The following is a 25,224-nucleotide window of genomic DNA, read 5'->3' on the forward strand; positions in this document are numbered from 1 at the left end:
AAATTTGTAAAAATTCACTTTGGCATCTTTTGTCAATTTTCACAAAATTTATATAAAAATGACAAGAAAAATGGGAAAATATTTATTGAAAACGGAATTTATGAGTCCTACAACTTCTTTAGAAGTCTTATGGAACGAAAAACTATTGAAAAATTGCTTTTTTGTGGAAAATATCTCCACTGGCATTTTATACCAGTTTGGTACCATTTTACGTGATTTTTTGGATCGGGTTTTAAAGTGTTAAGAATGTTTTCTTTCTTAGATTTTTGTAAGAAAGTTTCCTCAATATGTGTTTTTCTTTATAAAATCAGTGAAATTTAAAATATTTACTTAATCTTTTATTAATAGTGTGAAAGTGGACGGGGATATTTTATGTGGCTTACTTAAGTAGCCATATTGTGAACAATTTTTGAAACGGTTGAAAAACAATTTTCTTTTTTTTTCTTTATGATTCATCGGCTTTGTTTCTGAATATTGATTTAATTAATATAGTGAAGAATATTTATCTGTTTATTATAAATATTTGAAGTGTGTGACGTTTTTTTTTAAAGAGATGAAACGAAATCAAAGGCGTCATCGTACAGGTTAGTGCTTTCTTTTTTACTTAATTATCAAAATATTATGGAAAATAGAAGATTGGTCTTAAATCCAAACTATGGCAATACCACAAAATGAAAATTCAATTATGTAAATACTTGGAAGAATGCATTTTATTTTGAACTATTGTTGATTGGCTAAGAATTTTTCCGGGCTTGAGATGAACAATGTCCTTTACATAACGGAAATGACCCAGTTTCTGTGGCTGGAGACACGATCGTAGACATCAGGGAAGCCACGAGCGCAAGCAATAACCCAGGATGGGATACCAACGACATTGCTTCCAACAACAAGTGGTCCACCAGAGTCTCCCATGCAGATGCCTTGTCCAGAACGTGTGAAGGTGCACATTTTGTGGTCAAACACAAATTGAGCGTTGTTTGCGGTGTGGCGATTGCGGCAGTCAGCATTGGTAAGGGTAGTGAGGGCAGCCCATTGGAGTACATTGGGAGCACTGCCGGGGTGAGAAGTCTGTCCCCATCCGGACACAATAGCGGTAACACCACCACCAACATGAGCGGATCCCATAGCAATGGATTGAACGGTGTTACTGCCCTGGAAGTTGGCACTAGTCTGGACAATAGAAACATCAAAAGCAATGGTGTTGGCATTGTAATTGGGATGGTTCACAATCCTGTTGACTGCATGAGACATTCCACCGGAGAGACGAAGGTGGGTTCCAACGACCACGCGAGTGCCGCCAGTTGAACGACCAACAGTACAGTGAGCAGCAGACAGAACAGTTCTTGCAGCAATGATAGTGGCTCCACAGAAATGAGCATTACCAGATGTCCTCAAACTAGCCATGTATGGGAACTGAGCAGCAGAGGTTGCAGAGCTTCCGCCAACAACACGGCCTTGGAATTCTGGATTGAAGTTGAAGTCATCGTCGTCGAAGTAGACTCCCTCAGGCCTCTCTTCAATTGGGCTCTCTACAAAATGGAAATATAGAATAGTTTTTGGGAATCCCAAATAATTGAAAAATAAAACTCACCATAAAGGGGTTCTGGTTGGCCATTTTGGAAAGATGGGAACTGACCGAGGGCAACGCCAACGAAAAGGAAAGCGAAAATAACACTGAGCTTGTTCATCTTCAACTACAAATTGAACCCAATTGAATCCTAGATGTGCTTTTATACCCTCAGAAGTCAAGAATTAGTATTTGTATCTAATCTTGCATCTCACAAATTTCCAAAAATGTCTACTCTAAGTGTGAGAAAAATAATCAATAATCTTTAGGATATGTTATCTTCTGAAGCGTCACTGGAAAATCTTAGACAGTCCTGAAGATTGGGGCAATAAATCTTAGCCATGGCATTTAATCATCGCGATAGAAGCTACTGACTTGCTTATTGTTTCTTGTTTGATAAATTCACGGAATCTCCAATTCTTATCATTTTTCATGGGGGATTTTCCCACAAATCATTTTAAACGCCACCATGGAAAGTATTTTTTTAGTCATGCGAAAAGCTTAATCTGAGTTCTTGTAGTAGCCAAGACATGATTAATATTTCAGTGATCGAGAACTTTTAAAGCTTACAACCACACCTCATTGGAAGAGCTTTTAGCTTGATCGTATATTGCTAAAAAAATTAATGTACTACATATGTTCTTCTGACTGAAAGCTTTTTCGGCTTTTTGTCCCCATGAACGTTTTTTTTAAATATCAGTTAAAATTTGAACAACCCAAATTTGTAGTTTTTTAACAGATTATTTTAATTGGTATTCACTGGATTTCTTCTTTTCAAAGTCCCTTATTGGCTATTTGTTTTTAGATGTGATTCCTTCTAATCACACGTAGGGTGGAATCACCAGTTCTCGCCAGTGCCCCACTTCTCGCCACTTACATTGAAATCGCTATTTTTCGCAATTTATGAAATAAATGAGTCGCAATTTTTTTGTATTGTTTCTGCTTCTACGCATAGAATCGAAAAATAATAATTATTCGTTTTGGATTTACGATTTTGATGACTTTTTAGAGCAATATTTTAAGCAAGTGCATCGAATCCAACATCTCTTACCAAATGTACTAAGTGTCGTCAAATTTTCATCAGTCCAAAAATACCTATTTGGGTAAATAATTTGTCTATTGAATATTTAATTGCACTTGTGGAATACATAAAATTTGTATTTAGTCAATTAATATTTCATTTTATATTATTTTTGTATAAAAATGAGGCATGGCGAGAAGTGGTAATATTCTGGAATTGATTTTACCACCTGTCGCCATATCTTTTCAATAGGCGACGCTAACTTCACTTCGTACATTCTCAGTTGTCAAATCTGCATTGTTTACTTTCTGCAAAAGCCCCATAATTTGATTTCTCAAATAAAAGTGAAGAAAAATCATTTAAAGAGAGTAATAATAAAGTGATCACAAGGAAAGAGAAATGGTGAATGTATTCTTTTCATAGCATTGCCTAAAATAACCGAGTGTGGTTCTTTTCAAGTGAGTGGCGAGAAGTGGTTACAAATTTTACAAAACTGGCGAAAAGTGGTAAAAAGTGGCGACGAAATGGTTATTTTTGCATTATTAATAAAAATCAGTTTTTTAAGTAGTCCAGCGTTATGTTCTAGGATTATTGTTTTCACGTATCTAGAGCCAATACATCTAAGTAACTTTGTGTCAAATTTGACTTATGTTGTAACAAGGATTCAAAAGTTATGATTAAATGAATTTAATTTTTTCCTAAACATGGCGATAGCCGGTTATTCCACCCTATTTTTTTATTTTAAAATAAACAAAAATTCATTCAATGTATGGTGACATCTTGTCTTTTTTTCATATAGGGGTCAATTCAGAGATTCGGCTGATTTGTTTGGCTGATTAAAAAACAAATGTGCATAGCTATTCACAGATTAAGAGCTTTCTCCAAAAAAGCTACTAATGGGTACTGATTATCGCTAATCAGTGTGGAGAGTTCGCTCTTTGGCGGGAAATAAAAATTATTCAATATAAGAACAGTATTAAAACTTTAATAAACATTTTTTCATTAGAATTTTAATTTTTATTTTACTTATGGAATTATTGAATCCACCACATATCACAGAGCAGTGATGCCCACAAGCAGTGAGAGGGAGGAGAGGCTCTTCAATCTTAAAAAATGAGGGATGTTTAACGGTTAGATCCCCTTTTTGTACGTCATTTTTTAAGATTGAAGAGCCTCTCAAGTTGTCAAGTTGTGTAGTGTTTTTTTATACATGACTACACGGAGTACACGCGAGACAGTAAATGAAAATTCTTTGTTAAAACTTATGATAAAAATGAGCCAAAATACAAATCAAAGTGAAGATTTTGTACTCCAAATGCACGCTCAATACAATTTCTTGCAGCTATTTGCTTTTTATTAAAGTTTTTTTTGGAAAGCTTCGTTTTCATTTTCTCCATAGGGAGTTAAAAGCCACGGTTCTCCTGGATAGCCGCAATCAGCTAGAAGAAATTTCGGGTTGAACTGATCAAATCGATCTCTTAAAGCAGCCCGCACAGGCGACTTGGACCAAATTAAGCTATCGTGTGATGATCCGGGAAATCTGGCATTTACACTGGTGAACAGTAATTCAGAATCGCACGTCGCCTCGACATTTATGTTATAAAATTTCTTGCGATTTCGATAATAGCGAGGATGATGTTCAGCTTCCTGGATGTTGGGTTTAATGATAGAGATATGGGTGCAATCCAAAGCTCCAAGTACATAGGGCATTTGGTGTTGAATTCTAAAGCCCTCTGTAACCCTTGTAATCTCATTCACATTAGACGGAAATTTCACATATTGCTCTGCCAGGTTTTGAACCAAAATTCTTGAAATGAAAGCCATAGCTCTTGAAACAGAAGGCTGACTGACACTTAAGGTGTTACAATCACCAATTTGGGTTTGAAATGACCCATTGGCAAAGAAATATAAAGAACTGAGCACTTTAAAATAAAAGGGAATCCCTTCATAAGAATATTCATTGTAGTTTTCCCAAGTTTTCCAGAATATCAATAAGATATTTCGCCAAATCTCGAGGAAATCTGTACCTCTTCATTGAACAAAGTTTCTGGAAGTTCAAAGGGATTGTTGGAGTCTCTCAAAATTCTATATTTTCTGAGGCTCTTCCTCCTAAAAATAATACTTATTTATAAAATAGGGAATACAAATAACACAAATAACTTACCTCAAGTTCCTATTTTGCAACTTTTTTAAGAAAATAATAGCGAAGAAAATACCAAGAGTCACCGTCGACATTTTCACAACCTTATTTTAAATGTCAAATTATCTTAATCAGTTTTTCGGCCTCCGCGAGAGGTGGTCGAGAATAAATCAGCGGCTAATCAGTAATTTGCTGATTCCACCGATGTGTCTGAATACGAAAACAGCTTAGGAGCTTTTTGGAGACTTTTTTAATCAGCCAAATCAGTAATCAGTAATCAGCTGGGATGACTGAATTGGAAAGCAGGTTTATAAATGTGTAATCAGTAATCAGCTGAATCTGTGAATTGACCCCTTAGTCATAATAAAAAACTAAATCTGAAAGAATAAAATTTGAAAATAAATAATTTTGTTTTAGATTATAAATTCTTTTATAAATTTATGAGATTATTTTTCTGTTTTTAAATATATTCAAAGGATTGATGTTAATTTTAAAAACTTATTTCACTGAGTTACTTCAGGAAATTTGATAAATAGTTTTTAAATTCAGTTTGGGCGGACACCCTGAATGATGCCACTACCCCACTTGATGTCACCTTGAAAGAATGGTATTTGTTCAATATTACGATATTAAGAAATTATGAAATATATGCAGTAGTGACTGTTGCATATAATCATAATTTCTTAACATCGTAATATTGAAAAAATATATCGTTTTATTCGTTCATTGTTTAGGATAAGTGTGCCAAATTTCGACATAGTTGCATGCAAGCGACAAAGTCTCAAGTTTGAAATGTAATATTTTTAATAAAAATGGAATATTTTTGTTACTCTTTTATAAGGAATGTTGCTTGGAACCTTGCAAACAATTTATCATCTTTATTTTCTCTAAAATCATTTTTAATACATTTTAAAATGAATAAAAATGTAGACATAGCATTGGTGGCCTATTTCGGCCACCTTCATTCTCATAGTTCCTTGCCCTTCCAGAATTCTTTCAATGTCTTTTTCAGATCATCTTGCTCGTCGAAGAGACATTTTTTTGTTGTTTTTTTGCATTGTACAATCTCAAGAGAATCCAAAACCTAAAAATTCATGGAAATTCTAGGAACAAAATATGTGGTCGAAATTGCAAGCTGGCCGGAATTTGGCACGCTTACCCTATCTAAATGAACTGAAGGAAACAAGAAAATTTTCTTGCAAATAGATTTCTTTTATTAAAATCTCCATAAATTCTGCTGAACTACAAGTCAGTGTTAGCGTAAATCCATTCTCTATGGCTTGAAACTCTGGCATAGACATCAGGACGTCCCTGGGCACATCCCGGTGATACCCAGCTTGGAATTCCCACGACAGTGTTGCCAACAATCAAAGGTCCTCCAGAATCACCGAAACATAGACCTTGGCCTTCCATTGTGAATGTGCAGATGGTGTTGTCGTGGACCAGGAGCCTTACTGGCAATGGCTTTCTCGCGCGACAATCCTCAAGAGTCAATGTATAAACTTGCAGCCACTGAAGCCAAACAGGCACTTCATCACTTGGCTGTTCAGTTTGACCCCATCCAGATACTGTGGCTGTGATTCCTCCGCCGACAAAGGCAGATCCCACTCCAATGGGGCGCACGTAGTCATTGAAGACAAAGGGGGTGGCTACTTCAACAACTGAGACATCATTGGTCAAGGTGACACCACTGTAACCTTCATGGTTGATGATCTGGGAAGCTTGATGAAGAGTTCCCTGGAGACGATTGATGGTACCCACAATAGCATGAACAGCAGATGCTTCGCGACCAACAGTGCAATGAGCAGCTGACAAAACCCATCTAGTTGAGATTATGCTAGCTCCACAGAAGTGATTTCCAGTAGCAACATTTCTCAACGACACCATGTGAGGAAACTGTCCAAGGGCAGCATCCTGTCCACCAACAATACGACCTTGTGGCGGCAAACTGGCTGCCAAGGAGAACAGTCCAATGAGAATCACAGCACAGAACTTCATCTTGGTCAGGGGTATCACAAGAAAATGATACAGCAGAGTCCAAAGAGGCACAACTTATAACAGCCTCAAGCCTCATGCCCATATCTTATCAGCAAAAAAACACCTCAATTGGGGATATTCTCAAAATGATTTATTATTTAGCCTCCGATCATTGTGGAATGAATCCAGGCGATGTGGGAAGCCACACGGGCATGGTTGTCTGGATATCCAATAGCACATCCAACATGCCAGGAAGACACACCTGCAAGGGTGTTCCCAACAAGCAGACTACCACCCATATTGCCCAAACACAGTCCAAAGCCAGATGTTCCACGCATAGTGCAAACTGTGTTGTCATGTACAAAGGATTCATCGATATCAGGTACCATATTACGACATTGACTCATTGAGATCGTTGAAACGAGCAGCCACTGCAAGTTGTCGTCCAGATGACCGCCAGGGTACTAAGAAAAAAAAAAGAAAGAAATTATATGAAAAAAAAATTCATATCACTTCATTGACAAGAAGAATTATACTCCCAGAAAAGTTATGGATTCATTCAATTGATAAGATGATTGATTGATTCGAGTACTTACCGAGGTGTGCCCCCAGGCCGAGAGGACAACAGTTCTCCCAGCCGGAAGAGTATAATTGGCCATTGCGATCGGTCGAATACTTGTGGTGACAGGAAAAGGCATGGCTGTGTGGATCAGAGAAATATCATAGGCCATTGTATTGGCATTGAAATGATCGTGATTTATAATTCGTTGACTCTGACGTTCCATGCCACCACTACTCAGTCTTACACTCCCTGCGACCACCATCACTCCATCGTCTGCACGTCCGACAGTACAGTGGGCAGAAGTAAGGACCCAAGAAACAGACACAAGATTCCCAGCGCAAAAGTGAACATTTGCAGGTGTTCTCAATGATACAATATGTGGAAATTGGCCAGGAGCGGCATTTGAACCGCCCACAAGTCGAACACTAACATCTGATGATGGGAAACCTGCAGGGAAATTAAAAAGGGGTTAAAGGACAATAGCCGGGAAAATTTTCCAGGGGGCCAATTCTGACCGTATCTAGTCAGACTACATATATGTAGTCTGACTACATAGCTGTACATGTACACTGCTGGTGAATGTGTGTGAGTGTAGTCGAGACACATTTTTCAGTATTGCCATATCGCTATCTAGTCTCTGGGAATTCGTTAAGTTGGTTAACGAATTGAAAACGCGACAACCCCTGACTAGATAGGAGACTACATAGCCAAAAGCTATCTAGGCACCTCTTGGACATGCCTAGATGGCAAAAATTTCTCTGAAATTGACCAAAAATGTCTTTAATATAGTTGAAGACATTCAGTAAATGTAAAAAATGCTAAATAATTAAAGTTATATGAAATATATGCACAAATTCCACATATTTAAAATTGCATTTTTTGTAGGGTAAATGTCCTAATTCAAAACCATTTCCAGACGCTTTAACTTTGACAGAAGATTCAACACATTAAATTCATATTTTTTCTGAAGAGAATTACATGAATTTGTTCCTTGACTCTTCTAGAATGTTATTGTTTAGTGAAAATTCTCTAGATATAATTTGAAAACTTCTTAAATACAAGAAAAATATGCGAGCGTAAAATGCTTCTATTGGAAACATATTAATCCAAATGGAGACAAGGGAAAGTTTCTAATTGGAGACAAACAGAGTAAGTCAAACCGCGAACAAAAGGCTCACAAAACCTTGTTGAGTTGTTCTTGAGTGCAGGATTTGTTCTTATTCCTGGTCTTTTCACCTTTCCCATCTAAAACAATAGGAAAATCTCTTTAAAAAAATCACATACCCAGGGTTTCCTATTGAAGCATTTGCAGATACTTCAGAAAAACCCTTTTTTGTTCACGAAATAGGTAATTATTTCATTTGAAAACTTCACGTACCGTTAACAAAAAAGATTTACACTTAATTTAACTAAAATTAGCCAGAAATATGAAATATGAAATATGAAATATGTGTTTTTCATTGAAAAACATTGTCGATCTACGAAAAAATCGATGGTGAAAAGGTACAATTTCAATTTTTCTGAGAAATTAACAAATTAAAGTTTGTGAATATGAATAGATTTTTGCATTATTTGGAGCAAAATTAACCAAATAATGAAACTGTGGAATAGAAAATTATATAAATAAATAATTTAGTACTGCATTTATCATGGAAAAAGTGACGTTTCCATTTGGGGTAGCGAAAAGTTTCCAATTGGAGCAGGTTTTGAGTTAGCTTAATTTACCCTATGCAAAAGTCCACTCAAAATTAGAATATTTCTTTACATCTAACGTTTGAAAGCTTAGAATCGCTGTTATTTGAATTGTAGCGAAAAGTTTCCAATTGGAGCAGGTTTTGAGTTAGCTTAATTTACCCTATGCAAAAGTCCACTCAAAATTAGAATATTTCTTTACATCTAACGTTTGAAAGCTTAGAATCGCTGTTATTTGAATTTAAAATTTCTTTTCTAAGGTTAATTTTTTATGGATGTATGGTTGCCCTATTTAAAAATGTGCCACCCTTAAATTTTATTGCTCGAATTCAAAGAGGGAGCAAGAATATTCTCATGTCTTTGAAAGAGAAGTTTAAATTAAATTTGAAAAAAAAGAGATATAAAATATTTTGATGTATTAACTTGTTCATTTTCCTCTTTAGAAGATATAAACATTTAAAGTCTTGAGGTCTCGTGTTCACTAATCAAGATAATTAGTGAAAATAAAGAATTATAAAGATGTATAAATATAAAAAATAGTTTTTAATCCACGAGGTTTGTTAAAAAAAAAAGACTTAAAAATTCTGCAAGCTACGTACATTTTGTCTGAAGTACTCTTACATTTTTAACACAAAAATTAGTAGAACTCTTTAATATCTCTTTAGAATATTATAACAATATTCTTTTTGATGTATTAACTTGTTCATTTTCCTCTTTAGAAGATATAAACATTTAAAGTCTTGAGGTCTCGTGTTCACTAATCAAGATAATTAGTGAAAATAAAGAATTATAAAGATGTATAAATATAAAAAATAGTTTTTAATCCACGAGGTTTGTTAAAAAAAAAAGACTTAAAAATTCTGCAAGCTACGTACATTTTGTCTGAAGTACTCTTACATTTTTAACACAAAAATTAGTAGAACTCTTTAATATCTCTTTAGATGTTGTCTTTCAGAAGCATTATATCATATTAAACAATAAACAATAAATAATGATAGAGTATTTACCAAAAAAAAAGCTTTTCTTATGAACGATGCCCAATTTTAATACTCCCTCCGTCCCGAAAAAACTCATACTTTTGCTAATACATTTTATATGAAAGAATGTACGACATTTTTGGGACAGAGGGAGTATTAATTTTCTCATGCATATATAATTTATAAATAAAGTATAGATAAAATTCAATCACTAATACTCAAATTTGCAATTAATTGAAAATTGTGATTTTCCGATAAATAATACAAATGAAATTAGAAAAATTATTTCTAACTTGAAAGTTTTTTAATCCCAATAATATGGTTTTAGTAAAAGCTATAAAAAGAATGCATAAATAACTATATTAAGCCTTAATGTTGCTTTCAAATTTCAAATTGAAAAGTTTCTAAAGGAAAAATCCTTTAGAAATAACAATTTGTCTTTTAAAGTTGTTAAAAAAGAAAGATATTAGAAATTATGATAGAATTTTAATAATTTTTCTCCTTGTCTTTCTCAATACCCGCAAGCTTCTAAGCTTTAACTCTTTCGTCTCTTTTGGGACTCTGAGTACCCAAAGCAGCATATGAATGTTCTGCGAAAAACAATGTTTTTTAATTATTCAGAACTGATAAAAATTCAATTCTTGTGGGTGATTACAAACTATAAGGATGTCCAAATATCAGATATTTTTTGTAGAACTTCAATTAATTCCTGAGCTTAGATATTTTTGATTAAAAAATAGTGAAATTGGTTTGCAGCATATGCTGCGGTCCGGAAAGAGTTAATACCTAAATTTCCCTATGTACAGTGCAAGCATATTAAATTAACAGTAATTAAATAGTCCTATCCCATAAAAATTAATTCACATCTCATTACGAATTATCGTAGACCGCATTTTTGTTAACTCTAAAAGAGTTTTATAAAAAAAACCGTCAATTTATTAGCAAAAGGTCAAAAATTTTTTTTTGAAAATAATGCAGAATTTTATCGTTTTCTATTACCCGTTAACTACCCCAAGGCCTTCATTTAACTGTTTTACCACGTTCTTGTACGAGGATCAAACTCTATTTGCTGTAAATAAATTTAAATTTAATTGAAACTGTTTTTGACTTATCAGTTAGCGTTTTAGTTTTTCTCTTGATATTTTTAGGATTTTTTTTATAACGATTAAAGCCAGAAATTAAATTATTTATCATCAAATACCACAAACCTTTTGCAAGAAATAAAGGAATTATTTATTAATTTACTTCTTTTTTAAATGAAGAAAATAGGTAATTTAATGCACCCACAATATTAATGCACCCATTCCCAAAAAAAGATGCAATTTGAATTCAAATAATTACCGCGAAAATAAATAGCGATTTTCAGTCTCAATCAGTGTGTCTCCACTGAATTTCGTCAATTGCGGTAGTTGTCTCAGTCACCGCCGAGTTTTCGTTGTTGACTAAATGAAAAACAACAGCTCCGCAAAAGACAGTTTTGTGCAGTTTAATCGCGGAAAAACCTATTAGGGGAAAGGCTCATAATTTTGTCCAGTTTCTTATTTTGGACACTTTGAGGATAACATTGGACACTAAAAATAAATTGATTAAAATGATGGATTTTTATTCCAATATTTGATGAATAATGAATTCTATCTAAATATTTGTTCTTTTTGGAAGATTTTGACACTAAATACGTTAAATTTTGATTATGATTTGAGTTGAAATTGCTTTGTTGAAAATTCAGTGTGAGCAATTGCTTACGAGAAATATGAGAGAACTTCGTGGCTTACTTCAGTCTTATTTAGTTTTGGTGAAGTACTAACAAAGTTTGTTCGCTGTTTTTGAGTGATATTATTGAATATTCATTGAATATTGTGTTGATTCACGTTACTGATGATTTGTACATTTGACCTGAAGTGAGATTTGCCTTGTGAATTATATTTTTCGTGTGAAAAATGGGAAATTTTTTAAGACATTCACCAGTGAGGTGATGATTCTTATTTTGGACAGGTGTTTTTCTCACGAAATTTCGTGAAGTTTTAGCTTCTGTGATGACTAGGTTGGACAAATGCCTGGAGAAACAAAGGAGCATCATCTCTACGAAAGAGATGTAGCGAGAAATGCCTTGAAAGGCTCCCGGAAAGGTCAGGGAATGAGCGAATCCGCACGTACTTGGAGTATCAAAGTCAACTCACTTTAATGAATGATATGGAAAGTTTCGGGGCTTCTGTGACATTCTACGTTTTCCTTACATGAACAGGAAGAGGACTTGGTAAGATCGGTTCATGAAATGAAGAACAATGGGCATCCTGTTGAGGCGGATTATCTGTCCAAATTTACAGCCAAGTTGGACAAATTAATAAACAAGTTGTCCAAAATAAGAGTCAAATTCACCTCTACATATCAATTCATTTTTAAACGTATTAAAACTAATTTTAATAAAAATAAGACGATAAATAGCTTGCTAAGTTTCTAAACAACCCTTCTGAAAAGAGAGTAACAAGAAATGTCAATTAGTATAGAAAATATCGCACTTCAAACTTGGAACTTCGATGCTTATAAGCAGACTGTCCAAAATTATGAGCACTTCCCCTAATTCGATTAGAATCTGTAAAATACATTTCAATACGGTATCATCTTTTTTCCAAAGTGTTTTAGTGCCTGTATTCGTAGGTAGTAAAATGTGAAGTGGCAAAAGCTCGGCATCCTGTGGCTCACACACACAGAGACATTTCAACGAAGCTATGTAGTCTCTTACTACATAGCAAATAAACTTCAGAATTGGCCCCCAGGAGTACAGTGTTCATCACAACAATCCAGTTTGCCATGGTTTTGGCCAAATTAGTAACTTCAAGCAAAAAAATCTTAAAAAGCCCGTGATATAGATTTTGAAAATGGTATGTACACTTCCCTTGAGGACAATAGGGTTATATATGACCGGGGTTTTTCCGAGTTTTCACGCAATGGAAAGTTTTTTTCCTCTCTGAACTATTATATTTGATCATAAAGCATTAGGAAAAACTCAATTTTACATGAATTCATCTGCTGAATAAAAGTGGGACGCGAAAGAGTTAAGAATTCTGAAACTTTTTGTAAAAAAAAAATCAGAAAATATTAATAATAAAATTTGTAAAGATTGTCGGTGATGATATAAAATCAATGATGATTGCAAATCTAAAAAATAACAGCGTGATAAAAAGCTTTCATTCAGACTTGGAATTTCCCAAAGAAAAGAAGGTTTATTTATGTAGAAATCCAATTTTTAATTCCGAAACACAAGTCTTCTCACCTTTAACAGTCGCAAGAAGGCAGAGAATTACTCCAATCACACTCACTTTGATCACCGTCATTTTTGTAACTGGTTAGTGCTCCCGATTAATAATCCTCTAAATGTGAATGCTGAATTTGCGATGTTCAACACAGAGTTCAATTTTATATAGGCAATCATTTATCTTATCGTATATTGAATCTTCCTCCATTTTCAGTCCCCTTGAGAATTTCCCAAAATTATATTTACACACCTGATGAGTGAAATGCTTCCCCGATTAGTTCAAATGATGTAAGATTGTTAACTTTCTTCGGCTCCATTGATAGTAGCCACTCTATCAAATTCACGTAGTACAATTCAATAAAAGATGTTTTGTGTGTGCTTTATTAGCTTTTCGATACCAGGTTATTAGAGGATTGAAAAGATATTTTTTCTTGCCTCATCTTCGGATACTTTTCCGGCTAAGTGCCAGTGCTTCAAAATAGCTTCTACAAATTCGGTCAACAAATTATTTTTCTTGGCTATAGGATCAAATGTAAGACCGAGAATTGCCAACTGTAAAAGCAGTAAAGCAAAGTTAGAATTAACAATACAAAAAAAAACCCTCAAATTACCCAAATTTTACCTTCAAGTGGATGAACAGGAATCTGTCGTCAGTCTGCTTTGTTCCCAAATGAAGCATGTATTTGCAGAAAGATCCCCAATCCTGCTGATCAATGCATTTCTGCATAGCCTTGAGAATACTATTGCAAGACATCAGTGGATAGTTCTGCATGGGGCCATTTAGTGATGACCGGAAGCAACACTTTGGTTTTAGTTGCGGAGTCGCAGTAAGAGCTTCCATAGCCTCGTCTAATTTTGCTTGAGTTATACGTACAGTCTTCCTCTTGCCTGAAAGGCAAAGTAACTTAATTATTATAACAGAATATTATGAGTATTCGTGTAATTTCTTCAAACCTTTTGTTTTTGCAACAGTGTTTTTGAGGTTAGGTTTCGTCTTGGAACATTTCTTTACGCTTTTATCACCTTTTATAGATTTTTCAGCAGAGTTTCTTTTCAAATTCTTTCTCTCAGGCTGTTTAATATTATCCATGTTTATAAAAAAAAGTTAATTTATTCTAAAAATCTGTGTGAGTACTTTGAAACACAAACTCTCCGGCAAAAACAAAAAAACATAACCCAACTTTGCCTAGATTTCCAGTTTCCACAAGTTCCACAACAATTTTCATTTATGCCCAGCCAATCAGTGTAGCCAACTCTAGAAGAATTTCCCTAGATTTAGGAGATTCGAGTGGACATTTAGGTCCGAAAATTTTGATCTAGAGTTAGGAGAATTATTTAGGAGAATATCTTTTTTTTTTAAAAATTATCGAAATTATCTAGAAAATTTATCAGAAAAATTGCGACAAACACAATCTAACATGGAAAATGTCAACAAGAGCATTTAAAAAAGCATTAAACGTGACTACACATTGGAACTGATTTCATCAAGAAATACTTCAAAAATGTTTTAAAGAATAATTCCTATTTTTGAAGAAATTTTAGGAGAAAAATTCTTCCACATTGTGTTTCATTTCTTCAAATATTTTTGACAGATTGCTAACATATATTCCCAAGTCTCTTGCTCTTGTGATTGTTTTTCACAAAAATTTGTTGTTTCACTGCTGAAAAATGTGAGAAAAGTGTTTGTGGAAGTTCCTTAGGATAGTATTTAGTGAATTTTTGTAGACAATATCCTAAAAATGCAAAAGAAGAGTGTTTTATTTTTGGGATTTCATTCTGGTGGAATCCCCAGCTTTGAAGGAAGAAACATTTCTACACATTTTTTCCCCTTTTAACGTAATCTCAGCTTGATTTTTTGACTTTCCTATACTATTTTCACTTTGTTGTTTTTCTTTTTACATGTTTCTTTGACGAATTCTTTTGCATCTCTATTGACTTTCTGGAATACGTTAATATAACCTCAAAACTTTGTCTTTACTTTCTTGAATATTGCGTGATCGTGATATTCGCAGTTTGCTGTGGATAAAAGTCGTTTTTTCGCGTTAATCTCAAAAACATTTTCAACAGAAGAAAAAAAGCAAGAAGAAATGTTCCTTTCTTCAAAGCTGCGGTGGATTCCACCAGGAATGAAATCTCCAGAAAAACATTCTTCTTTTACATTTTAGGGATATTTTCCACAAAAATGTACTAAAAATTATCCCAAGGAACGTCCACAAACGCATTTCTCATCTTTTACAGCACTGAAACAACAAATTTTCATGAAAAATAATCTCGAATCGTGATGTTTTCCTTTAAAAATTACTGTTGAATTTTGTTCCAATGGGTAGCGAGTAATTTCTTTCATTTTTTTTACGAAAATTACCTTTAATTAATTGAATTGATTCTAGAAAGAAATTGCCTACCACACAAATTTACTTCAAAAACCCATCTTTTTATCAAAAATTCATACCAATGTGAAGGCAAGTTTTTTGAAGCACACTTCAATTTTGATTATGTTTTCCAAATAGCGGAAACAAATGATTTCTGCTCAAATTGGCATTCGATTTTTTTGTTGTGTTCTGATTGTTTGCATAGAAGTTTTCTTGACAAGTTTGCAATTATTATTAAGACTTTGTAAATTTATATCGATTATATAATTTTAAAAAAACTTGCTTTTCATACTATTGTTCTACGTCCAAATTTCTCCATAAATTGGATGAAATTTCGCTTCCAAATGCACGAATTTGAAAGACTTTTTGTTTTTTTTTTAGTTTATAAAACTCAATTTCTCTGAAACAAATTCAAGGTAATTTTTATTAATCATAATAAAGGCAGTTCTATAGAATTTTGTAAAATACAAAACTTTTAATAGATAAATAAAAAATGTCCATATAAAATATAATTAAAAAAACTGACTGCTTTTGCTTGCAGAAAGATTTTATGAAATAAATTAAAATAAATATAGATGCTTTCTACTTTTAGAATTTTGCAAAAAAAAATTATACAAAAAAGTTAGGTTTTTTATCGTGGAAAAGCCATCGACTTTTATTAAAAATAATAATAATAAAAATAGGGATAATCATTCGAACGATTTAACTATCCTCCTATTCCGTATTCTGAAAAATAAACAAAAATTATTTTGTTTTCCATCCACCAGTAAAAAAATGCATGTGAAAATTATTAAGGATAAGGATATACGCACGCAATGAATATTCTTGAGAAGGCAATACTCCCGGTGAATATTCAAATTCAAACATTTGAAATTTAGGAGATTTTTGGGAGATTTCAGCATCTCCCATCATTGATATCATTGAAATGTTGGCAACACTGCAGCCAATCAGTAACAAGGCTGCTATGATGTTTAGGAAATTGTTTGTCGCGAAAAATGCAATTTTTCTCGCCAATTTAAGGCAAAAATATTTACTCAGTGAATATGTCAATCACCAAAGGACACGCTTTATTAGTTCTTCTATCCAAAGCAGTGATATTTGGGAAAATGAAGCGTTTGCCATGTATTTGGAGGGTATCCGGAAGGAATATTCTGACCTGCAGCAAACAAGTGGAATGAAAGGAAATCGCTGGCATGAACTCTCAAAGATGTGCACGATTATTGAGAGACGAAACAAGGTGATAGAAAACCTAACAACACTTAGGAAAATAGCACAGGAGGAAAAAGACAAAGACTTCAAAGCAATGGCAGCTGAAGAGGAAGTTGAATTGAAGGGTGTTTTGCAGAATATTCACGAAGAATTGCTAGAGACAATTGTAACAGCCTCAGAGGGAGGATATTATCAATCGATTGTGATGGAAGTAACTGCTGGAGTTGGAGGAAAAGAAGCTATGCTGTTTACTAGAGATTTGTACAGTATGTACAGAAATTATTGTGATTTCAAGGGATGGTACACTGAAGTTCTAGAGGAGGATCATATGGAAATTGGTGGAATTCGGCATGCCAGTCTGTGTATCACAGGAGAAGATGCCTTTCAGTGCCTGAAACACGAAGGTGGTGTCCATCGTGTCCAGAGGATTCCTGTCACTGAAAAATCTGGTCGAGTACATACTAGTACTGCCTCAGTGGCCATCATTCCCCGTCCGGATGACGTGACTGTAACACTGAATAGTAAAGATCTCAGAATTGAGACAAAGAGAGCATCGGGAGCTGGTGGTCAGCATGTAAATACAACGGATAGTGCTGTAAGAATCACCCACATTCCCACTGGACTGCAAGTTGAATGTCAAACAGATCGGAGTCAGATAAAAAACCGTGAACTCGCCCTAAAGAAACTCCAGGCACGTCTCTATGAATCCGAAATTAATGCACAGATGGCTTCAACTCAAAACCTGAGAAGCAGTCAGGTGGGAATGAGTATGCGGAATGAGAAGATCCGCACATACAACTTCAATCAAGACAGAGTAACGGATCACAGGATTGAAGATGGGACTGTGCACAATCTGAAAGGTATCCTCGAAGGGAGAGAAATCCTCGACGATTTCCTCGACAATTTGAGAGAGAAAAGCCACAAAAAGAATTTAATGGAGTTTATTAGAAGATTTAAGGACTAAAAAAAATTATAGAGAATTATTGATTTAATAAAATTTCATTTAATTAACTATTTTGTGATGGCTCCCCAATCCCCAGCCGAACCTATTTTAAGAACGTGTTCTCTAACTGCTTGATCCAGAACTCGCTTAACTTCCCGGCAACCGGCTAGTGCATATTCTAAGACTCTTGGCAAATCATCAAGATGGAATCTCTGTGACATCTCTAAGAAAGCAATCCTCCCTGAAGAGGGCAAAGAGGCTACTGTGAGGGTGGCACCTCCGCTAATCTCTTCAATGTGTGATATGTCTGTCATGGGTACTTTTCCATTGGCCAGGGATGCTGTACACGCACAAATATACTCCCTTAGGCAAATTCCAGCATCAATTAGGGCCAGTGTAGCAGCATTTATGGCCACACAATAATTCCCACCGTCTGCTTGAAGCACCTCTATGAAGACATCGATCTGAGACCGAGGATACAGCTCGAGTTTGATAGCAGCACTGAGGGCTTGCTGTATATGCATTGTCATTTCCTGAGATTTTCTGTCACCGTAGTTCTGGCGCTTACGTTCCCCAGTCGAAAATGTTGCCATGCTATACTCGCAATTAATTACAGCTTCCTCCACATTCATCCTCTTCGAGGCAGCCTGATGGGGGCCATATACAGCTGCAAGGACTTTAGTGTTTCCCTGCTCAAGATACGCACTTCCATCTGGCTGACTGAACACACCGAGTTTGCACCGTATACTTCTCAACTCCCCTGCTCGTCTTCCATCGAGCCTTAACCCTTGGTCAGACAGTAAATCCTGCCCAGACATATTTTCTTAACTATAAAAGTTCCTCCCAAAAACACGCTGTTTTGTTTGTGGAAGTGTTGCCAACACTTCTATGACAGTTCCTCCTAAATGCTCAAATCTCCCAAAAAATCTCCTAAATTTCAAATGTTTGAATTTGAATATTCACCGGGAGTATTGCTTGTCAAGAATATTTATTGCGTGCGTAGGGGAAAGTGACCATGCTTGATAAGGTCCAACTTTGATAATAACTATTTTTTCCTATGTTAATCAAAAATTGTGACTCATGGCAATATATTTTAATAGCTGGTCCTAAGCCTCACATTTCCTGAAAAAAATAGGAGCGTAGCCCTTTTTTCCCAGTTTTAGGAAGCAAAAATAAAAAATAGACCCAAATCTGTAATTTCGATGGATTATATTTCATACGATTTTTCATAGTTAATATTATTTATCAAAAGAAATTCCTATTACAGGTCATTGAGGGTTGACCATGGTTAATATTTCTGGAAAATTCTTTTTCCTAAGAAAGCCTTGTTTTGTAGGTGGTGGAAAATTAATAAATCCTGCCTGTGTCCATGCTTTAAAATAAGAAAGAGCCATGCTTGATAATTCACTATCATTGTATCAGATTCTTTCGTCCTCACACCTATTGCAATCATGCGATTTCATCGAATACTAGAATCTAGAAAGAAAAAAAAACTTAAAGTCAATAAACCAAAAATAATCTGACTCAGTTATGCCGCAGTTGAGTATTTATGGAACAAATTTGCATTATTTTCACATAAGAATATTTTTTCAAGATTGCACAAACCGATTACACAATGAAAGAATCACATCTCCCATAAGCTCCTACAGCTTATAACTGATTTTTGTGTATCTTTAACATAACCTCACTTTCATATTTTGTTTTTGTTTTTTTTTTTTCAAAAGAAGTAAGTTTATGAAGATTGTGAAACATTTTGTGATTCATTTCAAAGTAAGGTGAGTTAATTATTTTATTTATTTTAGCGATAAATACAATACAAAATATATTCTATTTATTTACGCAGAAGATCCAGAAGATGGTGAAAAACAAAGTAAGAAGCGAGAAACGCAACAGTTTGGATGAGACAGTAAATGCAGACTAATCTTCAGGAAATTTCCCAAAACAGAACGAGAACTGGGGACAGGACACTTCTGCAGCCTTTGGAATCCTTATCTTCCGGAAAGTCAGCAGTGAACTTTGAGTTCAATGGTTTCCGGAAGTGGTATCTTACTCAATGAAATCTTACGAAAATCTTACTCAATGAAAACCGCTTGAGATGCTCAACTGCCCCTGAGGGTTTCTCAAAATCTGTACTGATGGTCCTGTTCATCCGATAAAGCTTCAATCCTGAGCCAAATCCCTAATTCTGCTACTGTGTAGATTGGATATCTTCAGGGAGTTGTGCGTGCCTCCAAATAAATTTTTAGAGGATATCAGGCTTCACAAGGCAACAGTGGAACTTAGGTGGTCTTCTTCTTCACGTTTCTTCACCCCCTTATTAACTTTAAAAAACATTAAACAATGGGAAATAGATTCTTTTAGCGATATTATTCACCAGATGTTTTATTTTCGTTTATGTCAATTGACATAACCTTCAACTTTCGTGTTCATATTTTAGAAAAATGGTTTCATTTTTGTTGTGAAAATACGTCCTAGAAAAATTGCTTAAAAGTGATTCTTTATTATCTTATCCCTTGTGCAAACAAATTAATCAGGTAGATTAGTGTTCTGTCTAAATATTAATGTGTAATTTTTTTGTGTCCGGTGTAATATTTACAGCAGGAAATGGGTTTATATAGGTAGGGAAAATCTCTATACAGGTAGGCATCGGGTCCAACTTTTATAATAATCGCCACTGTATTTTCATTTTCCTTCTGGGGAAATTAGAAGGATTTCCAGGAATTACTTCAGGTGGGATTATAAACCTAATAAGTGAGACATTTTTTTGTCCTAGTGGAAAAAACGCTGCGATTTATGTGGTAGTCAGAAAAAAAATCCAAAACTCGGACATCATTTTACAGTATCAAGCATGGTCACTTTCCCCTATAGTATATCCTTATCCTTAATAATTTTCACATGCATTTTTTTACTGGTGGATGGAAAACAAAATAATTTTTGTTTGTTTATCAGAATACGGAATAGGAGGATAGTTAAATGGTTCGAATGATTATCCCTATTTTTATTATTATTATTTTTAATAAAAGTCGCTGGCTTTTTCCTAATTATACAAAAAACCTAACTTTTTTTGTATAATTTTTTTTGCAAAATTCTGAAAGTAGAAAGCATCTATATTTATTTTAATTCATTTTATAAAATCTTTCTGCAAGCAAAAGTAGTCAGTTTTTTAATTATATTTTATATGGACATTTTTTATTTATCTATTACAAGTTTTGTATTTTACAAAATTCTATAGAACTGCCTTTATTATGATTAATAAAAATTACCTTGAATTTGTTTCAGAGAAAATTGAGTTTTATAAACTAAAAAAGAAACAAAAAGTCTTTAGAATTCATGCATTTTGGAAGCGAAATGTCATCCAATTTATGGAGAAATTTGGACGTAGAACAAAAGAACAATAGTATGAAAACCAAGTTTTTTTAATTATACAATGAATATAAATTTACAAAGTCTTAATAATAATTGAAAATTTGTCAAGAAAACTTCTATGCAAACAATCAGAACACACCAAAAAAATCGAATGCCAATTTGAGCAGAAAACAGTTGTTTCCGCTATTTGGAAAACATAATCAGAATTGAAGTGTGCTTCTAAAAACTTGCTTTCACATTGGTATGAATTTTTGATAAAAAGATGGGTTTTTGAAGTAAATTTGTAAGTGTAGGCAATTTATTTCCAGAATCAATTCAATTAAAGGTCATTTTCATTAAAAAAAATATTTGAAAGAAATTACTCGCTACACCTTGGAACAAAATTCAACAGTAATTTTTGACAGAATTTTTGTAGGAAAACATCACGATTCGAGATTATTTTTCATGAAAATTTGTTGTTTCACTGCTGTAAAAGATGAGAAATGCGTTTGTGGACGTTCCTTGGGATAATGTTTAGTATATTTTTGTGGAAAATATCCCTAAAATGTAAAAGAAGAATGTTTTTCTGGAGACTTCATTCCTGGTGGAATCCACCGCAGTTTTGAAGAAAGGAACATTTCTTCTCACTTTTTTTCTTCTGTTGAAAATGTTTTTGACAACGCGGAAAAACGATTTTTATCCACAGCAAACTGCGAATATCACGATCACGCATTCAAGAAAGTAAGGAAAAAGTTTTGAGGTTATATTCACGTATTCCAGAAAGTCAATAGAGATGCAAAAGAATTCGTCAAAAGAAACATGTAAAAAGAAAAACAACAAAGTGAAAATAGTATAGGAAAGTCAAAAACTCAAGCTGAGATTACGTTAAAAGGGGAAAAATGTGTGGAAATGTTCCTTCCTTCAAAGCTGGGGATTCCACCAGAATGAAATCCCAAAAAAAAACACTCTTCTTTTGCATTTTTAGGATATTGTCTACAAAAATTCACTAAATACTATCCTAAGGAACTTCCACAAACACTTTTTTCACATTTTCAGCAGTGAAACAACAAATTTTTCGTGAAAACCATCACAAGAGCAAGAGACTTGGGAATATATGTTAGCAATCTGTCAAAAATATTTGAAGAAAAGAAACACAATGTGGAAGAATTTTTCTCCTAAAATTTCTTCAAAAATTGGAATTATTCTTTAAAACCTTTTTGAAGTATTTCTTGATAAAATCAGTTCCAATGTGTAGTCACGTTTAATGCTTTTTTAAATGCTCTTCCCAGCAAAACTTCGATCTGTAATTCTGCACTTTTGAAATTTTAACGTTTCTTGTCATTCAATCGGATACTTCGTGTGGCTTCGGGATAGTCGTGCGACTTCGTGAGCATCGCGAATTTCTTTCGTGTTTTCTAACCATTTCCTTCCCCTTCGTATTTTCTATTATGGCTGATTTAATAATATTGTATTATAACATTATAATAATATTGTAAAAAAAGAGAGTATTCACGTAAAATTGTTGAATAAAAATTGAATTTTAAATAAATTGAAATACATATTTTTATGTAGTTAAAATAATGTTTAGAAACAATAGAAAGGGTAGAAAAAATGTAGAAATCATCTAAATACAGTTCTGTCTCTCTATATGCACACTCTCTATATGCACAGCTTTTGTGTCGGTTGCATTCAAAATCAATTTGTTTACATTTTGACAAAGTAATAAAGAAAATTATTTTCTTGGTAACTAATTTTTCTCGTTTTTAATTATCTTAATTTTATTTTTTCTGTCTCATATTATAGTTAAAATAACACGGGAAATTCTAGAACAACAAAAAAATGATAATTTATTAAAAGGAACAAAAAAACCGTTGGGAATTTCAAAAAAAGTTGTGCATATTCAGAGAGAGAACTGTCAAAAAAAGTACCCAAACTGTGCATATAGCGAGACAGCACTGTACTCTAAAGAAATTCTGCCGATAATTTTAAAATTTTCTATAGAAATTCTGCAGAATTTTCATACAACGATCGGATCCACCTTAGTACAAAATTCTGCAGAAATTCTGCTGCTTTTCGGCAGTTAGTAATTCAAATCTGACGAATTTCTGCAGAATTCTGCAGAATTTGCCGGGTGGGTTGTTGACATTTTCCATGTTAGATTGTGTTTGTCGAAATTTTTCTGATAAATTTTCTAGATAATTTCGATAATTTCTAAAAAAAAATATTCTCCTAACTCCTAGATCAAAATTTTCGGACCTAAATGTCCACTCGAATGTCCTAAATCTAGTGAAAATCTCCTAGAGTTGGCAACACTGAAAAGTTCCTCCCAAAAACACGCTGTTTTGTTTGTGGAAACTAATTTGACGGCTGGAAGAATGGAAATTTGGTCTAAAATTATACTACGATTCTCATATATAGATGGCAGCACAATGTGCATCAAAATTTCCCTCCGTATTAAATTAAGACACCACAATTCATAAAAAATAGAATTATTTGATGACAATATTAATTTCTCAGAATCACAAGTATAATTTCCTTTATAATCCCATAGTCAAGGATTTATCTACGAACTATACCAGCTTTTCATATGGTAAATTAAAATTTGTTGTATACTTTTTTTTGGTGTTGTTAGAGTAACGCTTTAAAAATTCACCAATGTAACGTCCAAGAATGAGGAAGAAGAGCAAGGAGGAATACTTCAATATTAATGCAAAATAGAATGGAAAATCCTTTGGCGATTTCCTCCCTCTTCAATCGATCGAGAGCGAGAGTGCTAGAGAAAGTGAAAATTTTCTCTTCCATGTGTGAGATGGAAGCGTCCATGTATCACTTTAAATCGTTCATCTCTTGTGCACAATTTTCTCCCGTTTGTAGGATGAGGACAAAAAAAAAACGATGAGAAAATGATGGAAAATTTGCAAGGGTTGTCGATTATTTCATCTCTTACTGTCTATATATGTAAGAAAAAGGAACAAAAAATTATTTCTTTTTGCCTCTCAAATTCTTTATTTTTTAAGCATGCACTATAGTCTAGCTTCTAGTATTTATTTTTCTGTCCCAATTTTCTTCAATCACACTTCATCGAGCACAAAAATATCCCTTTTCTCTTACTGTCCATACCTTCTTAACTTTTTTTTTTGGCAGAAGGGGCAGAGAAGAAAATTCTATGAAAATCATTTGCTAAGTTCTTTTTTTTTCAAAGAGTAACCCGCTTTGAGTTTCAATAAAATCCTGCAGAGTTAATTATTTTGCTCATATTTAAATGAATTAGAATTCTATAAGAAGGTAATTTCCGGAAATGTTTGTTCATGAAATATTACTTCAAAGGGTCTTGATTTCAATTTACTTGGTTTAATAATAGTTTGAAATTGAAATAAAAATATATATGATGATAAAAGTTAAGAAAATATTGCATTTTTACATTCTTCACTTTCGGTTTTTTAATTCCATTTTGAGTATTTTTCGATTATTACAGAATTTGATAGATAATTTTGTGCTCCTTCAGAATTAAGTGTTTATTTAAGAAAAGTTTTGCATAATTTTAAATTTTCCAAACACTTGTTTGCTGTAACATCTAAATTAAATTAATTTAAACGTTTAAATTGAAAACCAATTAAATTGGTAGATCTCCACTTATTTATTAATATAAAATAATACTTGGTCCACAAAAACCTGTTTAAATATGTTAAAATATCATAAATGTAGTTGCTCAAATTAATTTGAATTCAGAAAATTAAAATGTTAAAATTGGCTCATTAATTTCAATTTTATTGCAGTTATACAAGTAGCCTTTTGAACTAAATTCTTCTTATTAAATTTACCCGGCTAACACATAAAGTACTTATTTAGTACCTATAATAAGTTCTTATCTCAATGATTTAATTTTAAGGAGTTGTAGAACATTCAACTACTTAAAAAATGTATGAAAATGAGACAAACGTCAGCGCTTTGTGGCGAGTAGTGAAACTAATATGACATGACTCAGCCTTAAGACTAAGTACTTAATTAAGGTCTTTGTCAGAGTCCTTAATTAAGTAGTTTGTATTGAAGACATGAAAAGTATTTTCAATAAGTACTTATTTAAGGACTTTCAACTAAGCACTTTTTAAGTATTTACTCTAATGCATATAAAAGATGTATTTTTATTCTTCATATTTTTTATTTCTCAA

General features: G+C 33.6%; 5 protein-coding genes across 5 annotated transcripts; 1 reads left to right on the forward strand and 4 right to left on the reverse strand.

Annotated features, from left to right (window-relative positions):
* Nucleotides 1-688: 688 nt before the first annotated feature.
* Nucleotides 689-1,726, reverse strand: LOC129803807 (trypsin alpha-3-like). Its single transcript, XM_055850611.1, has 2 exons — nt 1,592-1,726; nt 689-1,529 (listed from the first exon to the last, which is right to left on the reverse strand). Exons 1-2 carry the CDS (start codon nt 1,686-1,688, stop codon nt 772-774), a joined length of 855 nt encoding a protein of 284 aa, XP_055706586.1. The 5' UTR covers nt 1,689-1,726; the 3' UTR covers nt 689-771.
* A 4,193-nt stretch (nt 1,727-5,919) lies between these two features.
* On the reverse strand, nt 5,920-6,820 carry LOC129803816 (chymotrypsin-1-like). The gene has a single exon (XM_055850620.1). It carries the CDS (start codon nt 6,724-6,726, stop codon nt 5,971-5,973), a length of 756 nt encoding a protein of 251 aa, XP_055706595.1. The 5' UTR covers nt 6,727-6,820; the 3' UTR covers nt 5,920-5,970.
* Nucleotides 6,821-6,834: 14 nt separating this feature from the next.
* LOC129803813 (chymotrypsin-1-like) lies at nt 6,835-14,370 on the reverse strand. Its single transcript, XM_055850616.1, has 5 exons — nt 14,144-14,370; nt 13,812-14,077; nt 13,208-13,741; nt 7,302-7,714; nt 6,835-7,169 (listed from the first exon to the last, which is right to left on the reverse strand). The coding sequence occupies exons 3-5, from the start codon at nt 13,266-13,268 to the stop codon at nt 6,864-6,866; spliced, it is 780 nt and encodes a 259-aa protein (XP_055706591.1). The 5' UTR covers nt 13,269-13,741; nt 13,812-14,077; nt 14,144-14,370; the 3' UTR covers nt 6,835-6,863.
* A 2,152-nt stretch (nt 14,371-16,522) lies between these two features.
* On the forward strand, nt 16,523-17,778 carry LOC129803788 (peptide chain release factor 1-like, mitochondrial). Its single transcript, XM_055850589.1, has one exon. It carries the CDS (start codon nt 16,523-16,525, stop codon nt 17,729-17,731), a length of 1,209 nt encoding a protein of 402 aa, XP_055706564.1. The 3' UTR covers nt 17,732-17,778.
* Nucleotides 17,751-18,605, reverse strand: LOC129803817 (exosome complex component RRP41). The gene has a single exon (XM_055850621.1). It carries the CDS (start codon nt 18,526-18,528, stop codon nt 17,779-17,781), a length of 750 nt encoding a protein of 249 aa, XP_055706596.1. The 5' UTR covers nt 18,529-18,605; the 3' UTR covers nt 17,751-17,778.
* Nucleotides 18,606-25,224: the final 6,619 nt, after the last annotated feature.

Source organism: Phlebotomus papatasi, chromosome 2 (genome assembly GCF_024763615.1).
Source record: "Phlebotomus papatasi isolate M1 chromosome 2, Ppap_2.1, whole genome shotgun sequence".
Taxonomy (NCBI): domain Eukaryota; kingdom Metazoa; phylum Arthropoda; class Insecta; order Diptera; family Psychodidae; genus Phlebotomus; species Phlebotomus papatasi.